At 44.5% G+C, this 21,852-nt stretch overlaps 1 protein-coding gene across 3 annotated transcripts in view; it reads left to right on the top strand.

Moving 5' to 3' along the window:
• The window catches only part of MED1 (mediator complex subunit 1), a 51,624-nt gene that overhangs the window by 22,857 nt on the left and 6,915 nt on the right, over nucleotides 1-21,852 (top strand). For all 3 annotated transcript variants that reach the window (XM_018560164.1, XM_018560165.1, XM_018560163.1), the window contains exons 11-16: nucleotides 3,409-3,523; nucleotides 4,383-4,507; nucleotides 7,670-7,788; nucleotides 11,299-11,500; nucleotides 11,674-11,769; nucleotides 17,122-17,227. In XM_018560164.1, the coding sequence (XP_018415666.1) occupies nucleotides 3,409-3,523; nucleotides 4,383-4,507; nucleotides 7,670-7,788; nucleotides 11,299-11,500; nucleotides 11,674-11,769; nucleotides 17,122-17,227 (763 nt within the window). The remainder of the gene's footprint in view (nucleotides 1-3,408; nucleotides 3,524-4,382; nucleotides 4,508-7,669; nucleotides 7,789-11,298; nucleotides 11,501-11,673; nucleotides 11,770-17,121; nucleotides 17,228-21,852) is intronic.

Genomic DNA, 21,852 nt, shown 5'->3' with positions numbered 1-21,852 from the left:
AACGGTTCCCAGGGTTTTACTCCAAACTGTTCACTGTTCCCAAACCAAAAAAGAACACGCTAGAGGCTATATTTTTTTCATTTGGGCCCAGAAATTCTGCATGGAAACAGTCAGGTCACATTTCCATCAGTGAGGTGGTTTGGCCTCTGTGGATATTATGGGTGTGTACTTGCATGTCCCCATCTTTCCAGTGCATCAGAGATTTCTTTGCTTTGCAGGGGGCAGCCAGCACTTCCAGTTTGGGGGTCTGGCATTCAGCCTTTCTTTGGCACCTCGAGTGCTGACCAGGATACTTGCCCCTGCATAAGTCTTGCTACAGTTGCTAAGGTGGCGATCGGCACAGATTCTGACCAACAATGTAACCCGAACCGTCTCGTCTATGCAGGGGTGTGGAAATGAAAAAAAAAAAAACTACTTGTCTAAGGACTAAAGCGGGGGCCCAATCTACTTGTCCCTCATAACAATCTACTTGTCCTGATACAAAAAATAGTTTTACCAAAACCGTATTTAACTGTGCTAAGAAGCGCTTGTCATTGGTGAGCGCGGTCACCTGACTACGCTGACCAATGAGTGCTCACAATTTGCAAGCGAAATTCAAAATACATAGCGCAAGGCTGTGCTGAGCGGCAGTATGGGGTACAGATAGTACACCCGTTCCGGCAGAGGGGAAGTACCATTCGCCAAAAGGTAAGTATAGTAGGGGGAAAGAGGGGGGCCAAATTTGAGCGGGTAACTCTATTTTCCCAAATTACTTTAGAAAGTGAACTTACCCTTTAATGCACATTTGTGCATGTTAGAAAGCACTGCTGCCTGGCTACCACAATATGGCTCACAATGGAATGGGGCAGCACTCAGCGCACACTGTCACAATGCCCTGCACGTGCATTTATTTGTATGCAGATAGCGGGGGGCAGCGGGGTTGGTTTTAATTCTTAATTACATTTTTAATTTTTATTTATTTTATTATTATTTATTACAATTTTATTGCCATCACACAGGGCCCAACAAGCCCTATGTGATAGCGTTTGTAGGTGACAGGTTCTCTTTATAGAGCCTGCCCTTTAATACAAAAGATCGAGCACAGCATTGTGCTCTATCTTCTGTGCAGCCCGGGTTGAGACAACACGGTTGACAGACAAACAGGCTGCAACAAGTGATAACTTGTACACAAAGAGTGCCAGCTCCCCCGCTCTACATTTAGCCCTGCTTGCCCTCAGCTCATGCCAATCTTTAGGGCTTGTTCACACCAAGTGTGGAGCAGATGCAGAGCAGTTACAGAACGCATCAAAAATGCATCCAATGTATTCCAATGGTATTTTAGGCTCTAGTTCACACCACAGCATTCAGTTCCAGAGCATGTGGAAAAACTGCAGCATGCTCTATTTTTTCTGCACGCACGGGTGCCTTCAAAGCAGCCACTTAGCTGCTGGCGGCACCCGTGCAGGAGGGCGAGAGGATGCGGGGACCCACTAGAGAATTAGGAATTGAGAAATAAAAAAGAAAGAAAGAAAAAAACTGCAATAAAGATGGCCTCCCAGTGAGAAACAAAAGAAGCTTTAGGCTGGGCTCACACCATGTCTGGACCAGATCTGCAAACACAGTGCATTTTTCCGCAATTTTGCCACTTTCCGTAGCCGTTTTTTGTTTTTTTCCAGCTTAAAATTATATTTCAGGTGCTTTCCTGTGTGTTCCAGTACGCATTTATGCATTTCCATGCGTTCCAGGGTGTTTTGGTCCAGAAAAAATGAGACAAGCAGTATTTTTTTTGTCTGGTCTGGTACGGACTCTGTTGGTGTGGACAGAGCCCAGAACCACCATAGGGATACATTGGGATGCTTTTTTGGTCCGGGAACAAACTGTTCTGGTGTGAACAAGCCCTTAATATCACTTAAGTTCTCATCCAGTTCTGCTGAAGGACTTGCTTTCAAAGTGTTTTTTTGTGATTCTTTTCCTGTTTCTATTGGAGGACGTTTCTATTTCTCAAGTGCTGTCCTGGAAAATTCCTGAAAATAAAGTTACTGGTGATACTAATGCTAGATTTCCACATGTGCTGTCCAAGGTCTTCTGCAGAAGCACAAACTGGCAAGGACGAAAACTGATGGCGCAGTGGTTGGCCACAGAAACTAACAGAGTTATTCACAAAAGGGCGAAGTATTTGGAGAAGGCAGGAGAAGTGAACAATCTAGGACAACATAGCTAAACTGGAAAGTGAGCTGAATTAGAGAAGTTTTCCAATTCAGCTATTTTGGCCTAGATTGTTCACTTCTCCTGCCCTCTCCAAACTCTTCACCCTTTTGTGAATAGCCCTGTAAGTATAGCAGATGTGAAATCCATCAAGCTCCATTTCCTTGGCAGCAGGTGCTCTGGACTGATGACCAAAAATCTTAGAGTGAAACTGAAGCCGAAAACTTTTTTGTTTTGGATAGAGCGGAGAAGGATTAAGACTCCTGGCAGGGGTTTTTATTGCTGTCTGTGTCAAGGAGATTCACCCTCTCTATTTGTCCTGGTGACTATGATCACTAAAAAAGTGAAATTCCTCCAATGAGGACACTAGATTTGGTGACCTGCTGACCACCAGGAATTTCCCTCTCATTGAAATGATTTCCTCTAACTTCTTGTTGTGACGATCGGACAGGAAGCGAAGGGAAATCTCCCCACTGGGACACAGAGGGCACAAAGAAGCTGGCGGGTTATAACCCCCCTCTATCCAAAACTGAAAGAAAAGTTTTGGCTTCAGTTGTACTTTAAATATTTGGCACTAAGAGAAGTCAGTTTCCCCGCTGAAGGGTGACCAGTGCATTGATAAATGTCTGCAGGTGACAGTTAAACATGGTGGTAATTACTTCCAGGTTTCGGGCTACATTTCTGCAAATTTTAAAATGGTCTTCTCCATCATGGAATACCATCAGGCAGGCGTAATTTTGCTGCTGTGTTATAGGCAAAGGTTGATCACATCTAATGTTGGTTTGTTTTTTGTTTTTTCCTGGTTTCCATTGTCTTTGAAAGCATTCCTGTTTAAGGGCCGGTACACACCACAAAGACTGCGTTCTAGAGCGTTTGGCCTCTGGAACGCAAACCGGCCTGCTCTCTTGAGGGAGGGGCGCGGCGGTCTATTGAAGTCAATGGCACCGCAGCCACTCCCCCCGCCCGCAGTGCTATCGCTTGCAACGGAACGCATGGCACATTAGTGCCTGCGTTCCGGTCCAGTGCTATCTGCAAAAATAGTGCATGCAGGTCTGCGCTCTGGAATGCAGTCTTTGTGGTGTGAACCGGCCCCTTACACCATTGTTTCAGTGTCTTAAATGTCTGCACAACACTGTATATGTACCTGGGGGGAAGGGGTGGCAGCTATATGTCATCATAATGTTTAAGCCTAATTTAGTCATTTCCATTATTTTCTCTGTTTAGCACTTCCCCGATCTCTTGGCCTGAATGTATCTGTCACGATTGAATCCACTTCTGTCATGTACAAGCTGCCAATTGCTCCTTTAATAATGGGCTCACATCCTATTGATAATAAGGGGTAAGAAAATTGATTCTTTTCATAGTTAAGATGAAGTAATAAATGGAGTTCACATGTTTAAAGTAACAGTTGTGTCTTCAGATTGAAAAAATCAAAGCAACTAGACTTGCTAAAATTTTTTTGAAGAAGTTTTAAGAAAAATACAGCAAGTCCAGTTGCTTTGAATAATGTTTTACAGATATACCATGACCTGAATGAATGAGAACCTTCACAGACAGATTGGATTTGAAAGATTAATACATATAGCATATTTAGTTTGTTTTTGCAAAGTGCAGCTATTTTTAGCACCTAATCAGATATCCGTTGGTAGGTATGCACCGATACCATTTTTTTAAGACCGAGTACGAGTACTTTTCCTCAAGTACTTGCCAATACCAATTACTTATACCTTTTTTTTTTTGTCATGTGACAGTTTTTCGAAACAATACATACTAATGATTATAGGACAGCGGTGAAGTGCCAGGGCCCAGACGCAGCTGTAACCGCTGCGACTCTGGTAGTTCTACCACTGACGCCAAGCTGTAGAGGGACTACAAATCCCAGCAATACATTATATAGGTGACATGCAGTAACTAGCTGTAATTTAATTTTGCCCCTTACTCCTCTTGAGTAAGCCTCTGACATGCGAGCTGATCGTGGCCATGAAGCCACTTACTTTGGATGCATTGCTGCATCCAGAACACATGCATAATAGGACTTATAGAATGGGCATTAGAGGGTTAAAGGGGTTTTTCTTTCTGAAGTGGGAGTTGTCCTCTTTTTGTTGTTGTGGTTTTTTTTTTTAATACACTGAACTTTATGTAAAAGCTAGGAACAGCTTTGGCAGCTTTAGTGAGCAATTATTTATTTTCTTTTGCAGCACTCCCTCTTTCTCCTCCATCACCAATACAAACAGTGTTGATCTCCCTGCTTGTTTTTTCCTAAAGTTTCCACAACCCATACCAGTCTCGAGTACATTTATCCAGAAGATTCAGAACTGCACAGGTGAGCTTGGCTATTATGTTTGTCAATTGTTTTCCCAAGTGTTGACCACTCAAAAGTGATAGTGTTTAAAATATGTTGGAGAGTTATATGCCCACGATAATGAAAAATATTGTATTCTGGTAACTTTATGCGTTTAATATGTGTAATTATAGTATTCCATAGATTTTTTTTTTTTTATTAAATCGCATGCTTTCATTTATACCTTCCACCTGTCTGGGTTTCATGCCTTGCCTCTTCCCCTGGGCCTGTTCGATGCCTAACCTTACTGCAGCTGTAACATGTCTTAAGGTGCCCATACACTGCTCGATTCTCGTACGAGAATCGCGGGAAATCCCGCGATCGTACGAGAATCGAGCAGTGTGAACGGAGACGTGCGAGCGTTTCTACTTTACGGTCGCTCGTCTATCGTCAAACCAGCCGGGAATCGTACGATTCTCGGCTGGTTAGAACGGTGCTCGGAAGACAAATGCCGAACGGGCCGGTGTGCGCACGCGCACACTGCCCGTTCAGCATTGCGGTCATCGGAAGCCCGCCCCTCAGGGGGGCGGGCTTGCGATGATCGAGAGTGCGATCTGCCTGTCCAAGATAGGCAGATCGTACGTTTTTTTAATCCCTGTACAACCATCGCAAGACTAAGGTCTTGCGATGGTTGTAGAGTGTGTGTCCACCTTTATAATAGACACGGGTGGTCCCGCTGTACTGGATGTATCCAGCACACTTTCTGCTTAAGGGTCGAGAGATGCTTGCTGCACACATGCTGATAGTGCTGATGTCTGCAGCCTGGAGTCATGCTGTTTTCTACTGCTAAAGTCTTTATATGAAGGTTGGAAGCATCCTGATAGGTTGTTTGCTCACTCTAAACACTTGCTGTCTTTGTATCTGTTCAGTGAGCATTTTGTTCACATGTGGTCTGTTCCCAATGTAGTTTAATGATGTGCGGCAGCTAGTTGCAAACCTAGTCCAGGCAAAACTGTCACTGATCCACCCCCCTCCTTGTCCAATCAGTTGGGCCAGGACATTCCCTGCCCTGCAGCTGCACCTCAGAAAGGGACGGGGAATGCCTTGGCCACAACTGATTGGGACCAGAGGGGCTGTATGTCAGTGGCAGTTTTGTGCGGGCTTGGGCAAACTGTTCCAAAACCCACAGGAGGCATTTGCCATATCTAAGACCTCAGGGCCTTGATTGTTTACATTCAGACCCAAGAATTCCATATGAAATCTACCAGATCTGCTATTGCCTCTGTCCCTTAGGGAAAATGTGTAACTTCTGTGGATATAAAAGATGCTCACTTGCATGTGCCCATGTTTCCAGCTCACCAACACTTTGAGTTTTACTGTAGGACCACTGTACTGCCAGTTTATGACCCTGCTATTTGGCTTTAGTTCAGTTCCTTGGGTATAAATCATGGTGCTGGCTGCGGGATTGGTACTCTTGCGCTCTCGGAGGAACCCCATTGTGGGGTACTTGGACGACCTCCAGTTGAGGATAACGTATCTCTGAGTGTCTAGACCTTACAATGGTTCAGGTGGATCCTGAAACTTTAGAAATCGTCCCTGGAATTGACTCTTTGCTTGTGAGTGTATGGGTCTGGTCCTGGGCACATCTCAGGGAGGGAGTACTAAGCACTTTGTCAGTTGATGGGACTTGATCAGGATACAAGATTACTGTGACAACCAACATCTTTGAGCTACGGGTGATTTGTCTGTCCCTTCAGCGGTGGACCCACCTGTTGGAGGGCTGTTTGATCCAGATTCAGATAGAGAGGAAGAACATCTAAAATGGCCCAAAAGGATGTGGTACAGTGACCTAGAAAAGCTTCTAGTAGGCACACCGTGTCTGGATCTGCTGTCCCAAGAGCCATTTGAGCGTCCTTCTTCTCAGTCGCTTGCTTTCACAGCATTGCGGTTAATGTCCAGGTTCTAAGGGATAGGGGCATCTCTGAGTCTGTGATTCCTACACTGCTCAAGGCTGGAATGTCTGGTTTTTGCAAGGCCTGTCATCAGACGTGGAAGGCGTAACTCACTTGGTGTGTGCCCAGGGGCTCTCCCCCAAGGAACTTCCCCATGCAACAAATCACCTCCTTTCTACAGTTAGGTTTGGGCCAACCTTGGTGCTCTAAGCATAATCAAGGGTGAAGTCTTTGCACTTTTTGCACTGAAGACTTTTTGAGTAAGACCTTTGTGCAGGGGATCTTCCTTGTAGTTCCCCCACTCCGATCCCCTTTTCACTCCATATACCCTCTTTGGACTTCCTTTCCAAGACGTCCGTCCTGCCTAAGTCTTCGCTTTTTACCTTAACCAGGACATTGTTCTTTTATCTGACTCCAGTTCATCAAAAAGTTCAAACCAAAAGTTTAAGACTTCTTGTTTCCCTTAATCGATGAGAAAGAAAATACAATATTTGTACACACCATAAAATCCTTTTCTTGAAGTCAATTACGGAACACAGGTCCCATCCCTGTGTGTTTATAATAATGGCCTTGATACTGCTTTGCAACAAATCTCTGAGGCATGCTAGTAGTAGTAGTAGGGATTTTTCTTTGGGCTGGCCTAGAATTTTTTAGTTTGCTAATGTTCCAGTCCCCTTCCATTAGCAGTATGGTAGGTTTCAAATACATTTCAAGTCAAGAGCTTTTTTTTCTAAAGCTCGTGTCAGGTTCGTACTGCTATCAGGGGCTCCATTAGAGATATTTCCCCTAACTTCCTGTCCTGCTGACAACATTTTACCAGAAAGTAGGTAAGAGAAATTCTTCAATAGGGACAAAGACAGCAATAAATATCTGACAGGGTTCTAGCCTTCCCTTTATTTTACCATGCTTATGAAAATAGGATTTTTATACTAGCTCTAGAACCTTTATTTTGGAGTCCATAGAGGGCCTCAAGAAGCCTTAAAGTGTATGTCAAGCCAAAAAATGTTTTTCTTGGATTGAGTGGAAAGGGGTTTGAACCCCTTTTAGGTTTTTACTGCCACCTGGGGCTCCATTAGGAAGATTTCCTGTTTTGCTGGCAACATTTTGCCAGACAGGAAGTGAATTACAAAAACATAGAGAAAAATAAAAATGCTTTTCTTTCAAATTTAGATTGTGTGGAAAAAGTAGGTTTGGGAGCTTCTTGTGAGCACGATATTTTCTATGTATCATCAACTTTGTATCTTGGTTACAGGTATTCCTTTATTTGACACTCCTCCAACCTTTTCTCCCCATTATGAGTTGGTAACCCAGTACGAGCTGGCTAAAGATAAGGAGCCTGCACCTATGAACCATAATATGCGCTTCTATGCAGTAAGTATTTCTGTCCTCCTTACAGTGTTCTGTTTGCAGTTTGTTTTGAGACCTGCTTGAAGCGAGACGGTCACTTTTGCATTCAGAGCAGAGTGAAGATGTTCCCTGTTATCCCAGCTCCCAACAAGGTATACTCATCAATTTGTACCCCCTCTCCGCCTTCCCTCTCTGTTGCTCTACTGGAGTAGGCCTTTCAGGTATGGGGGCGGATTTTGACCTCCCTCATGTGACAGTGCTTGGGTCTGAGTGGCCAGTCCTAGGACCCGAAAACTGTCACGTTTGGGCGGTGGGGATGGGTAGTGACATTATCCATCTGGTTGAGCTTCTACATCCCAGGTTACTCAGTGTAGAATCCTGCAGCTGGGAAGACAGCAAGGTAGCATGGAATGATGAGTATACCTTGATGAGGGAGTGGGCTGTCCCAATTAGGCAGGTGACAGTGTCTCTTTTAACACATGGCTTGAGAAAATTACATGGCCACTGATTTGCCTTTTGAAAATGTTAGTTGTCTGGCTTTCATTGGATTTTGTGTTTAAAATTAGTAATATAGGGAACTAGCATCTGTACCTGAATCTCTTCATAATAACCACCTGTAATTCCCACTACACAGCCACAGTCACTGGGAGAAGAAGAGTTGGCTCACTAAGTTACCCAGGCTCTCTTGCCAGGGAAGGAGTGACCAGCAACCTCTCCCTCCCCAGATCTGCGATCAGTGAACCCAGAAGGCTTTGCTCTAAGCACTTCTGGATTCAGAGCCGTCAGATTCCCAGATATGGTGCCAGGTAAACAGCCAGTCATGCACAACCCTGTGCTTGATCTGCTGATGTTTCAATAAAGAGAACTATTCTCCTGCCCAGTGATATCACATGTTGACAGCCTGTTAGCACCCTTGTGATGGCAAAAAAAAAGTTAAATAAAAATAAGTGTTAAAATTATAATAAAACAAATAAAAATAACCTTTAAAAACAGCCCTATCACCTCATACGAATGCAAACGCATGCGTAAGGCGACTGCAACACACATGTTGGATATCGCCATGAGCAAAAACTTTAGGGCTCTCATTCCTTTTTAACTCTAAAGAATTTGCTTTGGTATATTTTTTCCTAATTATCCTGAATATATCGATTTAATAAACAGTTTTGCAAATATACAACATGAAACATTGTAACTGCCACCATTTTATTCTACAGGACTTCTGCTCTCAGAAAATATATAATTGTTTTGGGGTTATTTTCTAACAAAAAATTCCAAATTTTAGACTTTCGAGGGGGTAACCATGCCTATGGAAATTAATTTAGCATGCATCTGTTATCTGTCAGCCCTTCACAACTGGTTGGAGAGGGATGAGCCAACCAGTACTCATCCAAACCTGCTATTTGGACAGTGAAGAACAGGCATTATCCCTATGCTGTTTCATCCTGTAACTTGTTCACTACTCTTATGTCCCCAGTGTGAGTGCGGCTGTGTAGAAAATTAAAGAAAGCTAAAACTAGACACATATTCTTGCATTATTACTAGATTTATTTTAAATACATAGTTATTTATTAATCTAAATGGTATTTTCTCCATCATTTATTATGGAACACAGCTTTTTTCAGGAACCAGTAAGTTTATATTGCCACCTGCAGAAGGATGGATGCTAGGTACAACAAAATACCAACCTAATGGACAGGAACGACCTAGCGGCTAAACCCCAGCTCTGCTGGAAAGTTCAGTTTTTATCCAATCATTCACAGAGAAAGGTTACCTTTCACCTAGTTACTGCATGTTGTGGTTTTTTTTTTCTTGGATTTTCTTTCGTTCAGCCTGCGGGTCGATCGAAAGAAATAGAACAACGTATGGCCGCTCTTTCTAATAAGACATAGTTTCCTGTTACTAAAATTGAGAGAGAAACTTGAAAAGGCCTGCTAAATAGAGATATCTGAAAGGTATTATATATGTTTTTAAAAATAATGTTTAGATATGCTGTGTGAATCGCAACACATAAGAAACATAGTGGGCGTTTTCTGAATTTTGGCCCGTGAAAGTGGAAATACACTTTAAAAGTTATAGCTGGTGCCTAACTTTTGAGATTTAACTTTGCCTGACGGCTGTGAAGGCTCTGAGACGTGGAATTCACATGTCATGCTAAAGGAATACGAATAAAGATGATATTCTGAAGCAGAATGGTGTGCGGAAAACATATCTTCTAGATCAGTGGTTCTCAACCTGTGTAACCTCAGGACCCACATTTGACCTTGGTCATTAAGTTGCGACCCAAGTCACAGTGCAATAAAACCCACGGCATTGCGGTACCGGACGTTCCGGAGCAGGCGACTGTACTGTAATGTGACATGCTTCTACAACCCCCTTGCACACCCTGAAGAGATGCCGGGAGCCAGAACAAGACGTCACTCCGGTCCAGGCACCTCTACAGGACACTTGAGGGAGCTGTAAGCAATGCATATATGAATGGAGCTCCCTCACGGCCATAGCCCCAGCCCACCCCACACTCCGCATTTGAATGGCTGCTCAGCGCGAGAACTGACAGTGCTGTGCTAGTGGGAGGCTGAGAAGCCTCTCGGCTAGAAAAGTGGAAGTGACCCACTGAATACGGGGTCACGACCCAGTTTTGGGTCACGACTCACCAGTTGAGAACCAAGGTTCTAGATTGTATACTGTGGCGCCATCCACCAGTTGTTCCAGCACCCGTTGGATTCTGGGGTATAACGGTACAGTGTGCGAAGGGGATATTACAAATAACTTTTTAGGTTTTCTCCAGTTGGTGTCAATTTTGATGGCTCCTCCTGGATTGGGCAGACTAGCCCCTGAATTCCAAAATCTGCCTTAAAGCATAAGAAACTGACTACTCAGACCATTACTACTCTTTTTACTAGAGCAGTCAGTTCTTTATGGGCTTTCATTCATCAAGCCTCTGAGTCTCAAGTCTATAAGGTGCTGACCTGGTCATCCATACATATGTCCACCAAGTTTTTTTAGGTTGATGCGTTGTGGGGGATGGGCTTCACCCAGTTTTTTGTATGGATTTCAGCCCATCCCTCATGGGTAGTGCTTGTGGATTTCCCACTAGTTCCTGTATAAAGCTGTCCCTCAAATGCATAATAGACAAAATAGAATTTTTGCACTTGCAGTAAAATTGTTTTCTCTGATCCTGCCCCTCTAGTGTTATATCTGCTGCCTCGGTAGGAGTTTTTTTGCTCCTTGTCATGCTTGCTGAGCTCCCTAGCAGAGGTCGGTGCTTAGCCACCAGGCACTTTTGGCCTCTTGGGTTGCTTTTTTGTTTCACCTAATGTCATCTTCTTGCAGGTGGATATATAAACCCACTGGTTCCTGACTGAATTTGTGTCCCTCAATAAGCTCAGAGAAAATAATTTTACATAGAGTATGAAAATCTTTTTTTTTTTTTACTCAACACAAGGTTTTCAGTGCTTACTTTGATTCAGCAACTGTGTTTATTCTTTGCTGAAATATTAAAAAATCAACTAATCAAAATAGAACTTTTCCTTTCAGTCTCTTCCAGGTCAGCAGCATTGCTACTTCCTCAATAAAGACGCTCCCCTCCCTGATGGCAGGTGCTTGCAGGGGACGCTGCTGACTAAGATTCCATTCCAGCACCCTGGACGTGTTCCCACAATCCTGAATCTCATCCGGCATCAAATGGCCTGCAGCACCCTAATTGGAAGTTGTGTGAAGCGTACCATTATAAAGGAAGGTACGGTCCCATTTCTGTGACTAATCGTTGCTATATTTAATAGATATAATATTAAGTGTAATTCCCGCCTCCTAATATTTCTTACTGCAATAATCTTTGGATTGTGTAGATGGAATATACTTATGTGCCAGTGGATTTCAACAGATGAAAATTGTTTTGTTTTGTCTTTTCAGATTGCCCTAACCTTTTGCAATTTGAGGTTTCCCCTCTGTCTGACTCCTGCATCAGTATCTCCTTTCAGCATCCAGTCAATGACTCATTAGTGTGTGGTAAGTGTTTGAGGCATGGAAGGATCTCTGCAGGCCCTTTTATTTTTTAATGTCTTGTATTACAATGGAATACACTAGGGCTTTTTAAATAATGGGACAGAAAGGAAAGGGAGCCTACCAATAACATTATAAGTAAAGCAGTCTCATAGCTAATGTTCAAAAATAGCTCATACCCTGTGCCTCTGGTCTCTTGGATCATTTATTTAAATTACTTTAGAGAAGAAAAAAATAATTCTGTTTCTTAGATAAACAATATGGATTATCTGACTTTCATGCCATTATTTTGGCGCTGGTACTTCACAGTGTGGGATTGATACATTTGGCACTGATAAGGTATTAATTTTCTCAGCCACTACTCAAGTTAACCTTAGTGAGTTGATTAATGTTTAATATATCTCTAAACCCCAAACTTTTATATATTGCAACCAGTCCTTAGAACGTGGTGGCTGAATTAGTATCCTTTTTTCCTTCATTTACACCTGGTGCAGTGGGCCTGGTGGTAGGGATCCTTTTGGCTTTGGTCTGTGAGTACCTTTACTTGGCCTCTCACTTTATGATGGATGCAAAGCATGGGGAGAAAGGAGCTTTGTAGCTCTACAGCTACTAATGGACATGGGGGAACCAGAAGTTTCCACCGGGGATCTTGATTCAGAAGACCTGTTTGTTTCCCTTTTAGGCTCTCTGCCTCCTTTTAATGTGTTTATTGCCTTGTCAGGGTTACCCCACTATTTTGCAGCCCCCATGGGACAGATTTCTGTATTGCTTGAGTCATCCGGCCTTACAGGATATAACTGCAGTCCTTCTCCTTTCCACTCACACTCCCTGTCGGAGCCCCTATCACCTTTATGCCTGATGAAGAGAAGGAAAAAGGTGTGGCGGTTCTTACCTCCTCAGACTCAGACATTTTCTCACAAGAGAAATCATCTTTGGCAATCCTGTCACTAAAAATGCTAACGCCATTTTGGTTCTCATTGGCAAGGTGCAAGAATGTCTAGCCAGTGATCCATCTGTACAGGCTCTCCCTAAGGTCACCAATATGGGATCCCTTAGGAAGAGGAGGTCTATTAGAGGAAGTGCTCTATGAGAATTCGCAGCATCATGGGAAGTTATTCCTTCCTCCAAAGTGATTCCCTGGAGAAAGCATTCCTCAAAAAGTGAGTGGTACTGGAGGTCGATGCTGCTATTTCATATTGCAACATGCCGCTGGCAGTGGAAGACATTCAGGCCTTCAAAAAAATAGTGAACAAGCACTTTGAGGGCTTGTTCAGAGCTTCCTTGGCTCTGATTGGGCCTACCCTGCAGCCTGTAGTGGCTTTTATGGAAGTGTGTCAGACCATAGCTACCTGGACCAAACATATGGCCCATGATTCAGGTTCCATTAGAATAATTAATTTAAACTTTTGCTGGTGGCTCTCTGCTACTATAATGACAGGAACAGGAATCCTCTACACAAGAGTGCTCCCTCTTTTTCGGCACACAAGTGGTCCTTCCATTCAAGAGGAACCTCTTCCAAAGCCACTTATGCCCCTAAAATAACCACCTCAGCTGTTTTCAAGTGGCCTTGACATGCCAAGATTTCAAAGCCCATGAACATGTCCACTTTGTCTTGAAGGTTTTCCTCCACCTGCGGATCTCAAGGTGGGAGAACATCTTTTAAACATTGCAGACTTGTCTGCCGTCCCTACTGGCCTTGGTTGTTTTGATGTCGTTGGATTCCTACGCACCTGGTGTCGACGCCCCTGTGGTCACAGATCATGTCACCGCCTTGCCAGAGTCGCGTTCCGACAATATGTATGGGTTGGGGGTCTGGCGGAGCTGCGGGCGGTAGGACTTTGCGGTGCTATCTTGATCCTTGCTGCTTGCTGCAATGTGGACTAGTCAGACCTTTGGCGGTCCCTTTTTGGGGGCCCGGGGCACTTTTATATTTGGTTGTGCTTCCCCTTTAAAATCTTTATTGGTGCCGGTTCTCTCCGCTAATAGGAGGTGCAGCTCCAGCCTGTTTGCTGCCTACTGCTGAGAAGGCTGGCTTGCTGGGGTGCAGAGTGTGTGACAGACCGCGGTGCTGGGCATGCTTTGCACTGGGGTCCCGTCTGTCCTTCAGCGACAGGCGGCCGCTAATTTAGGCCGCGACTTGTGGCCTACTATGGGGACGGCCTTATGGGGAGCCCTGCTGTGGTCCAGGTGGGGGTGGACCACGGTGCTGGACATCAGATTGTCAGCCTGATGAGCAGAGGGACTTGTGTGAGGCGGCTGGCCACAAATTTAGCCTGGGGCTTGCGGCCTAGGCGGGGAGGATGATTTGGGCGGCAGCCCTTATTGATTGCTAGGGCACTTCCTCCTGTGCGCTGAGGGGCAGGTTTTCACTTTTGGCGTGTGTAAGGGGAGTTGTTTTTTGTCTGAGGGTGCCACTCCAGTTTGCTACGTGCCTCGTGTCCTTCTCCTGCAGGTAGTTCAATACCCTGTGGTTCCAGATCTTTGATCTTCATCACTGTGTCCTTCAATGAACGCAGAGAAAAGGATTTTAGGGTGAGTACAAAAATCCTATTTTTAAAAGGCCCTTTTGGGGCTTCCTTTTCGGGGGGATCATCTTTTTGGAGCAATGTTGGATTATTAAGGATCTTACAGGGAGCAAGAGCACCTTCCTGCTGCAAGCCAATGAGTCTAAAAACTTGCATCACAAGCTGGGTCCTTCTTTTTCTGCTCACAAACATCCTTTTTAGTTTCCAAGGCCCCTCCGTAAGCCCTCTCCGCTGTGTCAAAGTACCCTAGCATTCAAAACATGCCAAGTCCTCTGAGAAGCCTTTTGAATTTCGTCAGACATCTTTTGAATTTCACCAGTCCTTGGCTTTCTCATATGTATGTTAGCTTCTGGCTCGCCCTCCGTACTGTTTTTTCGCATCCAACCTCCAGTTGTCTCCACAGCGGTTCCAGGATCTTCGCAGGGCAATTGCCGAGCTTCTTCTGTAAGGGGTGATTGTTCCTGTTACCCCTCTGAAAGGGGATTTTATTTACATTTTTTCAGTCACTTCGATTCCAAGGCTCTCAGCTGTGTCCTCACACAGATGGTTCCATTTCGCACTTGCATGCAGGTTCTGGGTCTGATGGTGGCCTCCTCCAATGTGTTTCTGGCCCAAAATCATATCCTGATTCTCCCATTGGAGATTCAGAGTATGATGCTGGGCTGGCACCACCTCTAAGAAGGCCACCATCAAACCCAGAATGGGAAATCCTTCCACTTCATTGGACAGTGGTGACAACAGATGCAAGTCTCTACATATGGTGAGGTTACTGGGTCAGTTCTCGACCTAAGGTCGATGGACACTGCCAGTCAACCAGTGAAACTTCGGGTGATCCGTCAGTTTCTTCGCCACTGGACCGTTCAGTTGCAGGGTTGACTGGTCCGGATTCAGGCAGACAATGCCACAGCTGTACATAGACCCGCAGGGGGCACCAAAAGTGTGGGCACCACATTGAAGATCTCCCACATTCTTCATTGGGCAGAGGAGCACATTCCAGCTCTCTCTGCAGTATATATTCCGGGGTTTGGACAACTGGCGAGCAGACTACATCAGCTGTCAGACCCTGGTTCAGGGAGACTGGTCCCTTCACCTAGAGATTTTTTGTCTTCTCTGTCTGCATTGGAGGGACTCCGGGTGTGCACCTCCTGGCGTCTCGATTCAATCTCAAGGTGGGCCAATTTGTGGCCAGGACGCAGGATCCATGGTCTCTGAAGTTTTTGTCTCTTTTGCTTCGTAGGAATAATGCAGAAGGCATTCTGGTCATTGTGGATATTTTTGTGACTCCAGACTGGCGTAGCAGGCCTGATTTGGCTTATCACAGGTGCTCTCTGGCGTCTGCTGCTTTGTGCACACCTTCTGTCTCAGGGTCCTGTCATCCCCACTTTACAGTTGCTGGCTTTAACAACTTGGCTGTTGAGAGACGGGTTTGTTGGAGTTTGTGATTCCAAGCATGCTCCAAGCTCGTAAGGCTATTTGCTGTAGGATTAGTTATCATATGTGGAAGGCCTTTTTCGTTTGTTTCTCTGCGTTCCTTCTTTTGTGGCCAGGATCCTGGACTTTCTTCAATGTTGAGTTGACCAAGGGTTGGCCCTTATAATGATTAATAGTCAGAATTCAGCTCTTGCCATTCTCTTCCAACGATCTTTAGCCTCCCATTCACTGGTGTGTACTTTCGTTCAGGGAGTGACACATGTTGTTCCTCCAGTGCGGCCCCGATGACGCTGTGGAATCTCAATTTGGTGCTTTCTGTTTTGCAGGAGTCCCCGTTCGAAAATATTTATGACCTTCCCTTGTTGACTGTATCACAGGTTGCTTTTTTGGTTGCCATTACTTCAGCACATAGTGTTTATGAATTGGCGGTCTTATCCTTCAAGTCCCCTTGTCTTGTTTTGCATAGGGGTAAGGTGGTGCTTCACCCTGGAACTTCTTTCCTCCCTATATTTAAAAAAAAAAAAAAAATTATATTAGACATTGTAATTAGTTTCATGTAAGGATGTCCTGATACCATTTTTTCAAGCCCAAGTACAAGTACTTTCCCTCAGGTATTTGTCGATACCAATTGCCAGTACTTTTTCTTAAAGGGACAAGTAACATTTTTTCTAAAACAATACAGACTAATAATTTTAGGGCAGTTTCTGACCAGGGCTGTGTGCAGGTCTCACCAGAGCAACATGCAGATGTCACCAGGGCTGCGTACAGGGGTCCAGTGGGAAAACTGTCCATTACATTGGTAGCCATTGAGAAGATTGCCCCTAACATTGGTTATCGCTGAAAACTATGGCCCTTGCATTGGTGGCCAGTGTGAATAGTGCCCCTTAAATTGGGGGCCAATAGGATAAATGGCACATACACTGGTGTCCATTGAGAAGAATACTCCTTATATTGGTGGTCAGTAGGAAGAATTTTCTTTACATTGGTGGCCAGTAAGAAGAATGATCTTTACAGATGTGCTCACTTGGGTTTATGTTATGCACTACTGTTGGGCATCTATACCATCTTGCTAATATTTTGAAATTCCTCTCCTTCGTTTTAACCGCCACACTCGACTTAAAAGTGTCTCGCTTTGTGACCCCTTGCATGCGATTTAAAAGGGGCAGAGATATTTTCCTGGAGACATAGAGAAATATAGGTTTACTTTGTTGTACCAATGCAAATCTGAAATTGGTTTTAACTGGATTTCGTCTATTTGCACTAATGAATGATGTTTACAGGTTACTATCACTTACAGGTTTAAGTTCTTGTTTTTGTAATATAAAACACAAATGGTCAATTTAATGTTATGATATTAATGGTCTATATTCCAATAGTAAATCTAACATTGTCTTTCCTGCAGTTGTGATGGACATTCAGGACTCCACCCATGTATCCTGTAAACTGTACAAGGGTCTGTCTGATGCTCTTATCTGTACAGATGATTTCATCACCAAAGTGGTTCAGAGGTATGCTTGCACATTTTGATTTTAACCATATGTTATCAATCCTGTCGTTCTGTCAATGGCCCTTGCATTTGTGTCCAATGGGATGAATGACTCAATGCTCTCAACCTTTTCCAATCAGGGAAGACATTGTATTAATTGCAAAAAATAAAAGGCATTTTCTGGATTGGAGCGGTGATAAGCGAGGGACTCCCTGTGCCCAGGGTGCAAAAGGGAAAGCTGTTAGAGCCACTCCCAGAAGATCATGGCTATCACTGCATGTACCACAGACTACTACAGTAATTTTCAGCAGCCCTACAGATATCAGATATGGATACTTACATTGAGCCAAGCTAAACCAATGTAAGTGTCCATAAAAGGATTATTCTTGGAGTTCCACTTTAAAAGCCCAAAACTAGGCATGGGATCCCCCCTCCTCCTGTATACATATAATTTTTTTTTAGGTGTCTTCAGTCTAGTCCCCTTCCAGTGAGCAGATGCTGAATGCCATGTAATGAGACCTGGGTGGGAGGGAGGCCCTTGACATGAAGGGCTCACAGGCGTGGGGTAGAATGACATTTAGTGTACTTTAACCTGAAGAAGGAGTAATGCTCGATAGATGAGTTTGTAAGGGACAGTGACAGATGTAAGGTAAGGTGAGCTGGGGCTGTTTTTTGACAGTTATTGGATTTTTTGCATAAGCTGAACTCAGGCTTTAAATTGTTTTTCTTTCTTGTGCACTGAGGGACACAGTATTTTATACTGAGGAACCCTAGGTTATGCTGCTGCTTACAGAAGGATTGGACGCTATGCCAAAACTGAAGGCCAGCCCATAGGAACCCATCTAACCATCCTGTCAAGTTTTGCTTGCTAATTTCAAGGAGGATGGCTGCATTTTTTCAGCTTGGCTGTTCTCACCAAGACGTTTGGTGAGATTTTATCTTTAATCAACAGCTGCTGGTAGTTTCAGACTGGTGTAAATCCTGGAAGACATCAAGTGCAGGTTTTCTCAATTCCTCCCTTTGGTGATCTCACTGTAACAGTACTACATTGGGCCTGTCCCCCCTGACATGCCAGGATGTGGCTTCTTGTAAGCACAGGGCTCGGCAACATTTGCTCTGTAAGTACTGGTCTAAAGATTCACGACAGCTACAAATTTAGAGCCTTGGCATTTGCATTGTTTGACCCTGTCTCTATAAGGGTACGTTCACACCAGATGCAGTGCATTCCGGTTCGATACTCGCCCGCACGGGATTGCAAGGCACATTATGCCTGCGGTCTGGTCAAAATGCTGCAAGCACTATTTTGAATGTGCTGTGCGGGCGATCGCATTGCGGCCGCAGGGCGTGGCTACGGTGCCATTCACTTCAATGGCCTGCCATGCCCCAAAAAAGTGAGCCGGCTGCAATGCGATGCAGTGCGTTCCAGCCGGAATCGGACGGGAACGCACTGCATCTGGTGTGAACGTACCCTAAGAGTCACTTCCCTAACAGAGTTGAAGGGATGGAGTTCTGGCCCTTGCTTTGCTTCCTTTTTCTTCTCATGTGGACTCTGAGCCAATCTTCTCTCCTGCTTCTCCATGGAGAGTCATCGTGTGGTCATTCATCTTTCCAGGGACACAGTACATCTTACTGGGTCATAATCTGACACCTTCAGGGACGGTTGTTTACCGCTTGACCATTCCATCATACTGTTTGGTTGTGGGCCTGGTCATGCAATGGCTTTCCTGGTAATCTTGAGTACCCCGTAGGGGATTTGGGTGTGGCACATGGACATACTTTATGAAAGAGTTTATTCCTGTTTCCTTTTGCCAATTGCCTTTCTTGCTTGATTGCTTGTGCTAATGTCTCACACAAGATGGAGGGCAGGTTGCAGAGGCAGGTGATCGTATAGCACAATCATACTTTACTGAATGTTCTGTCTGCAGCATCTAGTTAAACTGCAACAGAAAAAAGCTTGTTTTTTGACACCTGTACACTAGCTACCCAGTTGATTGCTTCTGCACCTTATTGTTTTCTGCAGTGCAGCATTCTAATTACTTTGTTGCAGATGCCTTCTCCTCTCCAATTGAGGGGTTTATGTTGCCTCTTTTAAAACTTGTGGCACAACCTGACCATAGCTGTTTTAAGTGCCCACTTCTCCGTAAAGTAGAGCTCAAACATGCGGTACCTTCTTCTGAACGGGCGTCTAAGGCTCAATCCTGTTCTCTTTCAGTGATGAGGATACCCAGAGCAACATTTCCTTGTTCTGTCTAAACAAAAAAGAGGAACAGTCTCTCTGATTATTGAGGTGGTTTGCCCGGCCCCTAGGTGCTTAAGAACACATTTAAGTTGGAGGATTCATCTGCTCCCTCCTTGAACAAGGTGAAAGACCTGGCATCTCGTTAGGCTAAATGGTTTCTTAAGGTGTTTCCTCACCTCCTTGTTTGACAACTTTATCTACAGGGATTTGGAAGCACCTGGACATACCTTTCCTTTCCCCCAGGTGAGCTTTTCTGTCCAATTCCTCTTGGTGGAGGACTTTGTAAAAAAAAACGAATTTCCTCACCTGCAGCAACTCCAACTCCCGCATCATGTATACACTTTTTTTTAAACATACTAGGAACTGATATTAGTAGTAGTTTTTTTCTTAAGCAATTGATTTTCTTTCTTGAGGGAAAGAGCATATTATACTGATGAACTGTAGGTTATACTCCTGCTTACAGAAAGATTGGACGCTATGCCAAAACTGAACGCCAGCCCATAGGAACTATAATCCCATCTCTAACCATTCTGCTAAATTTCGCTTGTTGAAAAATGAATTTTCCCACCAGCAGCAGGCGCACTTATTTCTCACCTTAACAGGGCTCTTAGTGAAGGATGCTCCATTCTTTAAAGACTCTACATACAAAGAACTTGAGCTCTTCTCCCACTCCATGTGTACACTGGTGGGTTCCTTATTGCAAGCTGTATTGGCTTTGGCCTTGATCACCAAGACTCTTGTGGAGTATACTAAGTCCCTGATCCAGGATTTGGAGGCCACAGATGTAAATCCAGGCCTCCATCCCATTCTGGACTTTCAACGTCTTTATCGGCCCAGCAAATTAAAAGTGAAATGTATTTAGTCTGTGATAGCCTATCTTCACTTGGGGGACTTTGTGACGTTAGTAGACATTAGGGTTGAGTACCTAAACATCACTATTTTCTCAGATCATTAGGAGCTTCTCTGTAAGGAACAAATAGTACCAATTAATTGACCTCCCCTTCAGCTGGGGTCCTCTGTTCCAACACTATTTGATGCTTGCCCTTCTGCGAGTAAAAGGGCATACCGATCAAAGGTTACATGGATCACCTCCAGTTAAGGGAGCAGTCATCGTTGGACCAACGTCCATAATCACTCTTCAGACACTAGAAGAGTTTGGATGGCTGGTAAAGGTATAGAAATTGTAATTGACTCATCCCCTGGGGTATCTGGGTCTCACCCTAGACACCAGCATAGCCAGAGTCTTCCTTTCTCTGAATAAACTGGTAAGACTTTGGTCTTAGATTCTGCAACTTCAGTCGTGCAGTTGGTCTACATTTCAGAGGTGCATAAGTAATGGGACTCATGTTATCATCCTTTGAGTGTATAAATAGTTTGCCCAATTTCACACAAGAGCCTTGCAGAGAAAAACATCTTATTAGATCATCCCTGTCATTGGGCAGGAAGGTCTAGTTAGGTCTTCCTGCTAGGATATCTTTATTGTGGTGGCTAGCAGAGTATTTAGTGTGACAAATAGGGGGAGAGATTCCCAGATAATATCATGTGGACAATAGGGGGAGAGATGCTAGAAAATATGTGGGTTGGGGGTGTGAGCTGGTGGAAAAAAAATGTGTGGGTGAAAAAAGGGGGGGGGGGGGGGGGGGGGGGGGGGGGGGGGGGGGGGGGGGGGGGGGGGGGGGGGGGGGGGGGGGGGGGGGGGGGGGGGGGGGGGGGGGGGGGGGGGGGGGGGGGGGATTCGCCAGGAAAAGTAGTGTGCAACACATTACGTTTAACTACTAGAAAATGTAGGGGCAGTTGTGCAAGGGCATGTACTGCAGACAGTAGGGAGAGGTGTCAGAGCACAAAGTGTGGGTTTGGCATCGGGCTGGCAGGAAATGTTTTCCATCAGAGAACCTAGTATGGAGAATAGGTTGAGAGGGTAGCATTACCAAATGTGATGATGAAGACACTATAAAAACCAAAATGTGGCTGTGTTCATTTTTTATGTTACTAATACTAGGAGGGTTATTCACAAAGCTGCCGAAGGAAGCTTAGTGAATAACCCACCCGAGGTGAAGTGAGCCCAACGCTATTCGGCTATTCACTTCAGGCTTGTACAGCTGATTTCAGCCATACATCGGCTGAAATCAGCTGCACGTTGGCTTGCTCAGCATGTTCGACTAAGCCAAAGTGAAGGAGTTCGACTCAGCCGATCCAACATCTGGATCGGCTGAGCCGAACCTCCGGCAGGCTACTCGCTGCCGTTCGGTCTATTCTCATAGGGGACGGGCGGAAGTGAGTGAATAGCATTCGTACCACCTCCGTGGTAGCGAGCAGAATAGAACAACAGTGAAAAAAAGTAGAAAAAATGTTTAACAAATGTAAATAAATGATACATTTTAAAAAATAAAGATTTTTTTTTAAATGAA

This window comes from Nanorana parkeri, unplaced genomic scaffold (assembly GCF_000935625.1).
Source record: "Nanorana parkeri isolate BGI_ZX_2015 unplaced genomic scaffold, ASM93562v1 scaffold435, whole genome shotgun sequence".
Classification (NCBI taxonomy): domain Eukaryota; kingdom Metazoa; phylum Chordata; class Amphibia; order Anura; family Dicroglossidae; genus Nanorana; species Nanorana parkeri.
This window is presented reverse-complemented; position numbering and strand designations above follow the sequence as displayed.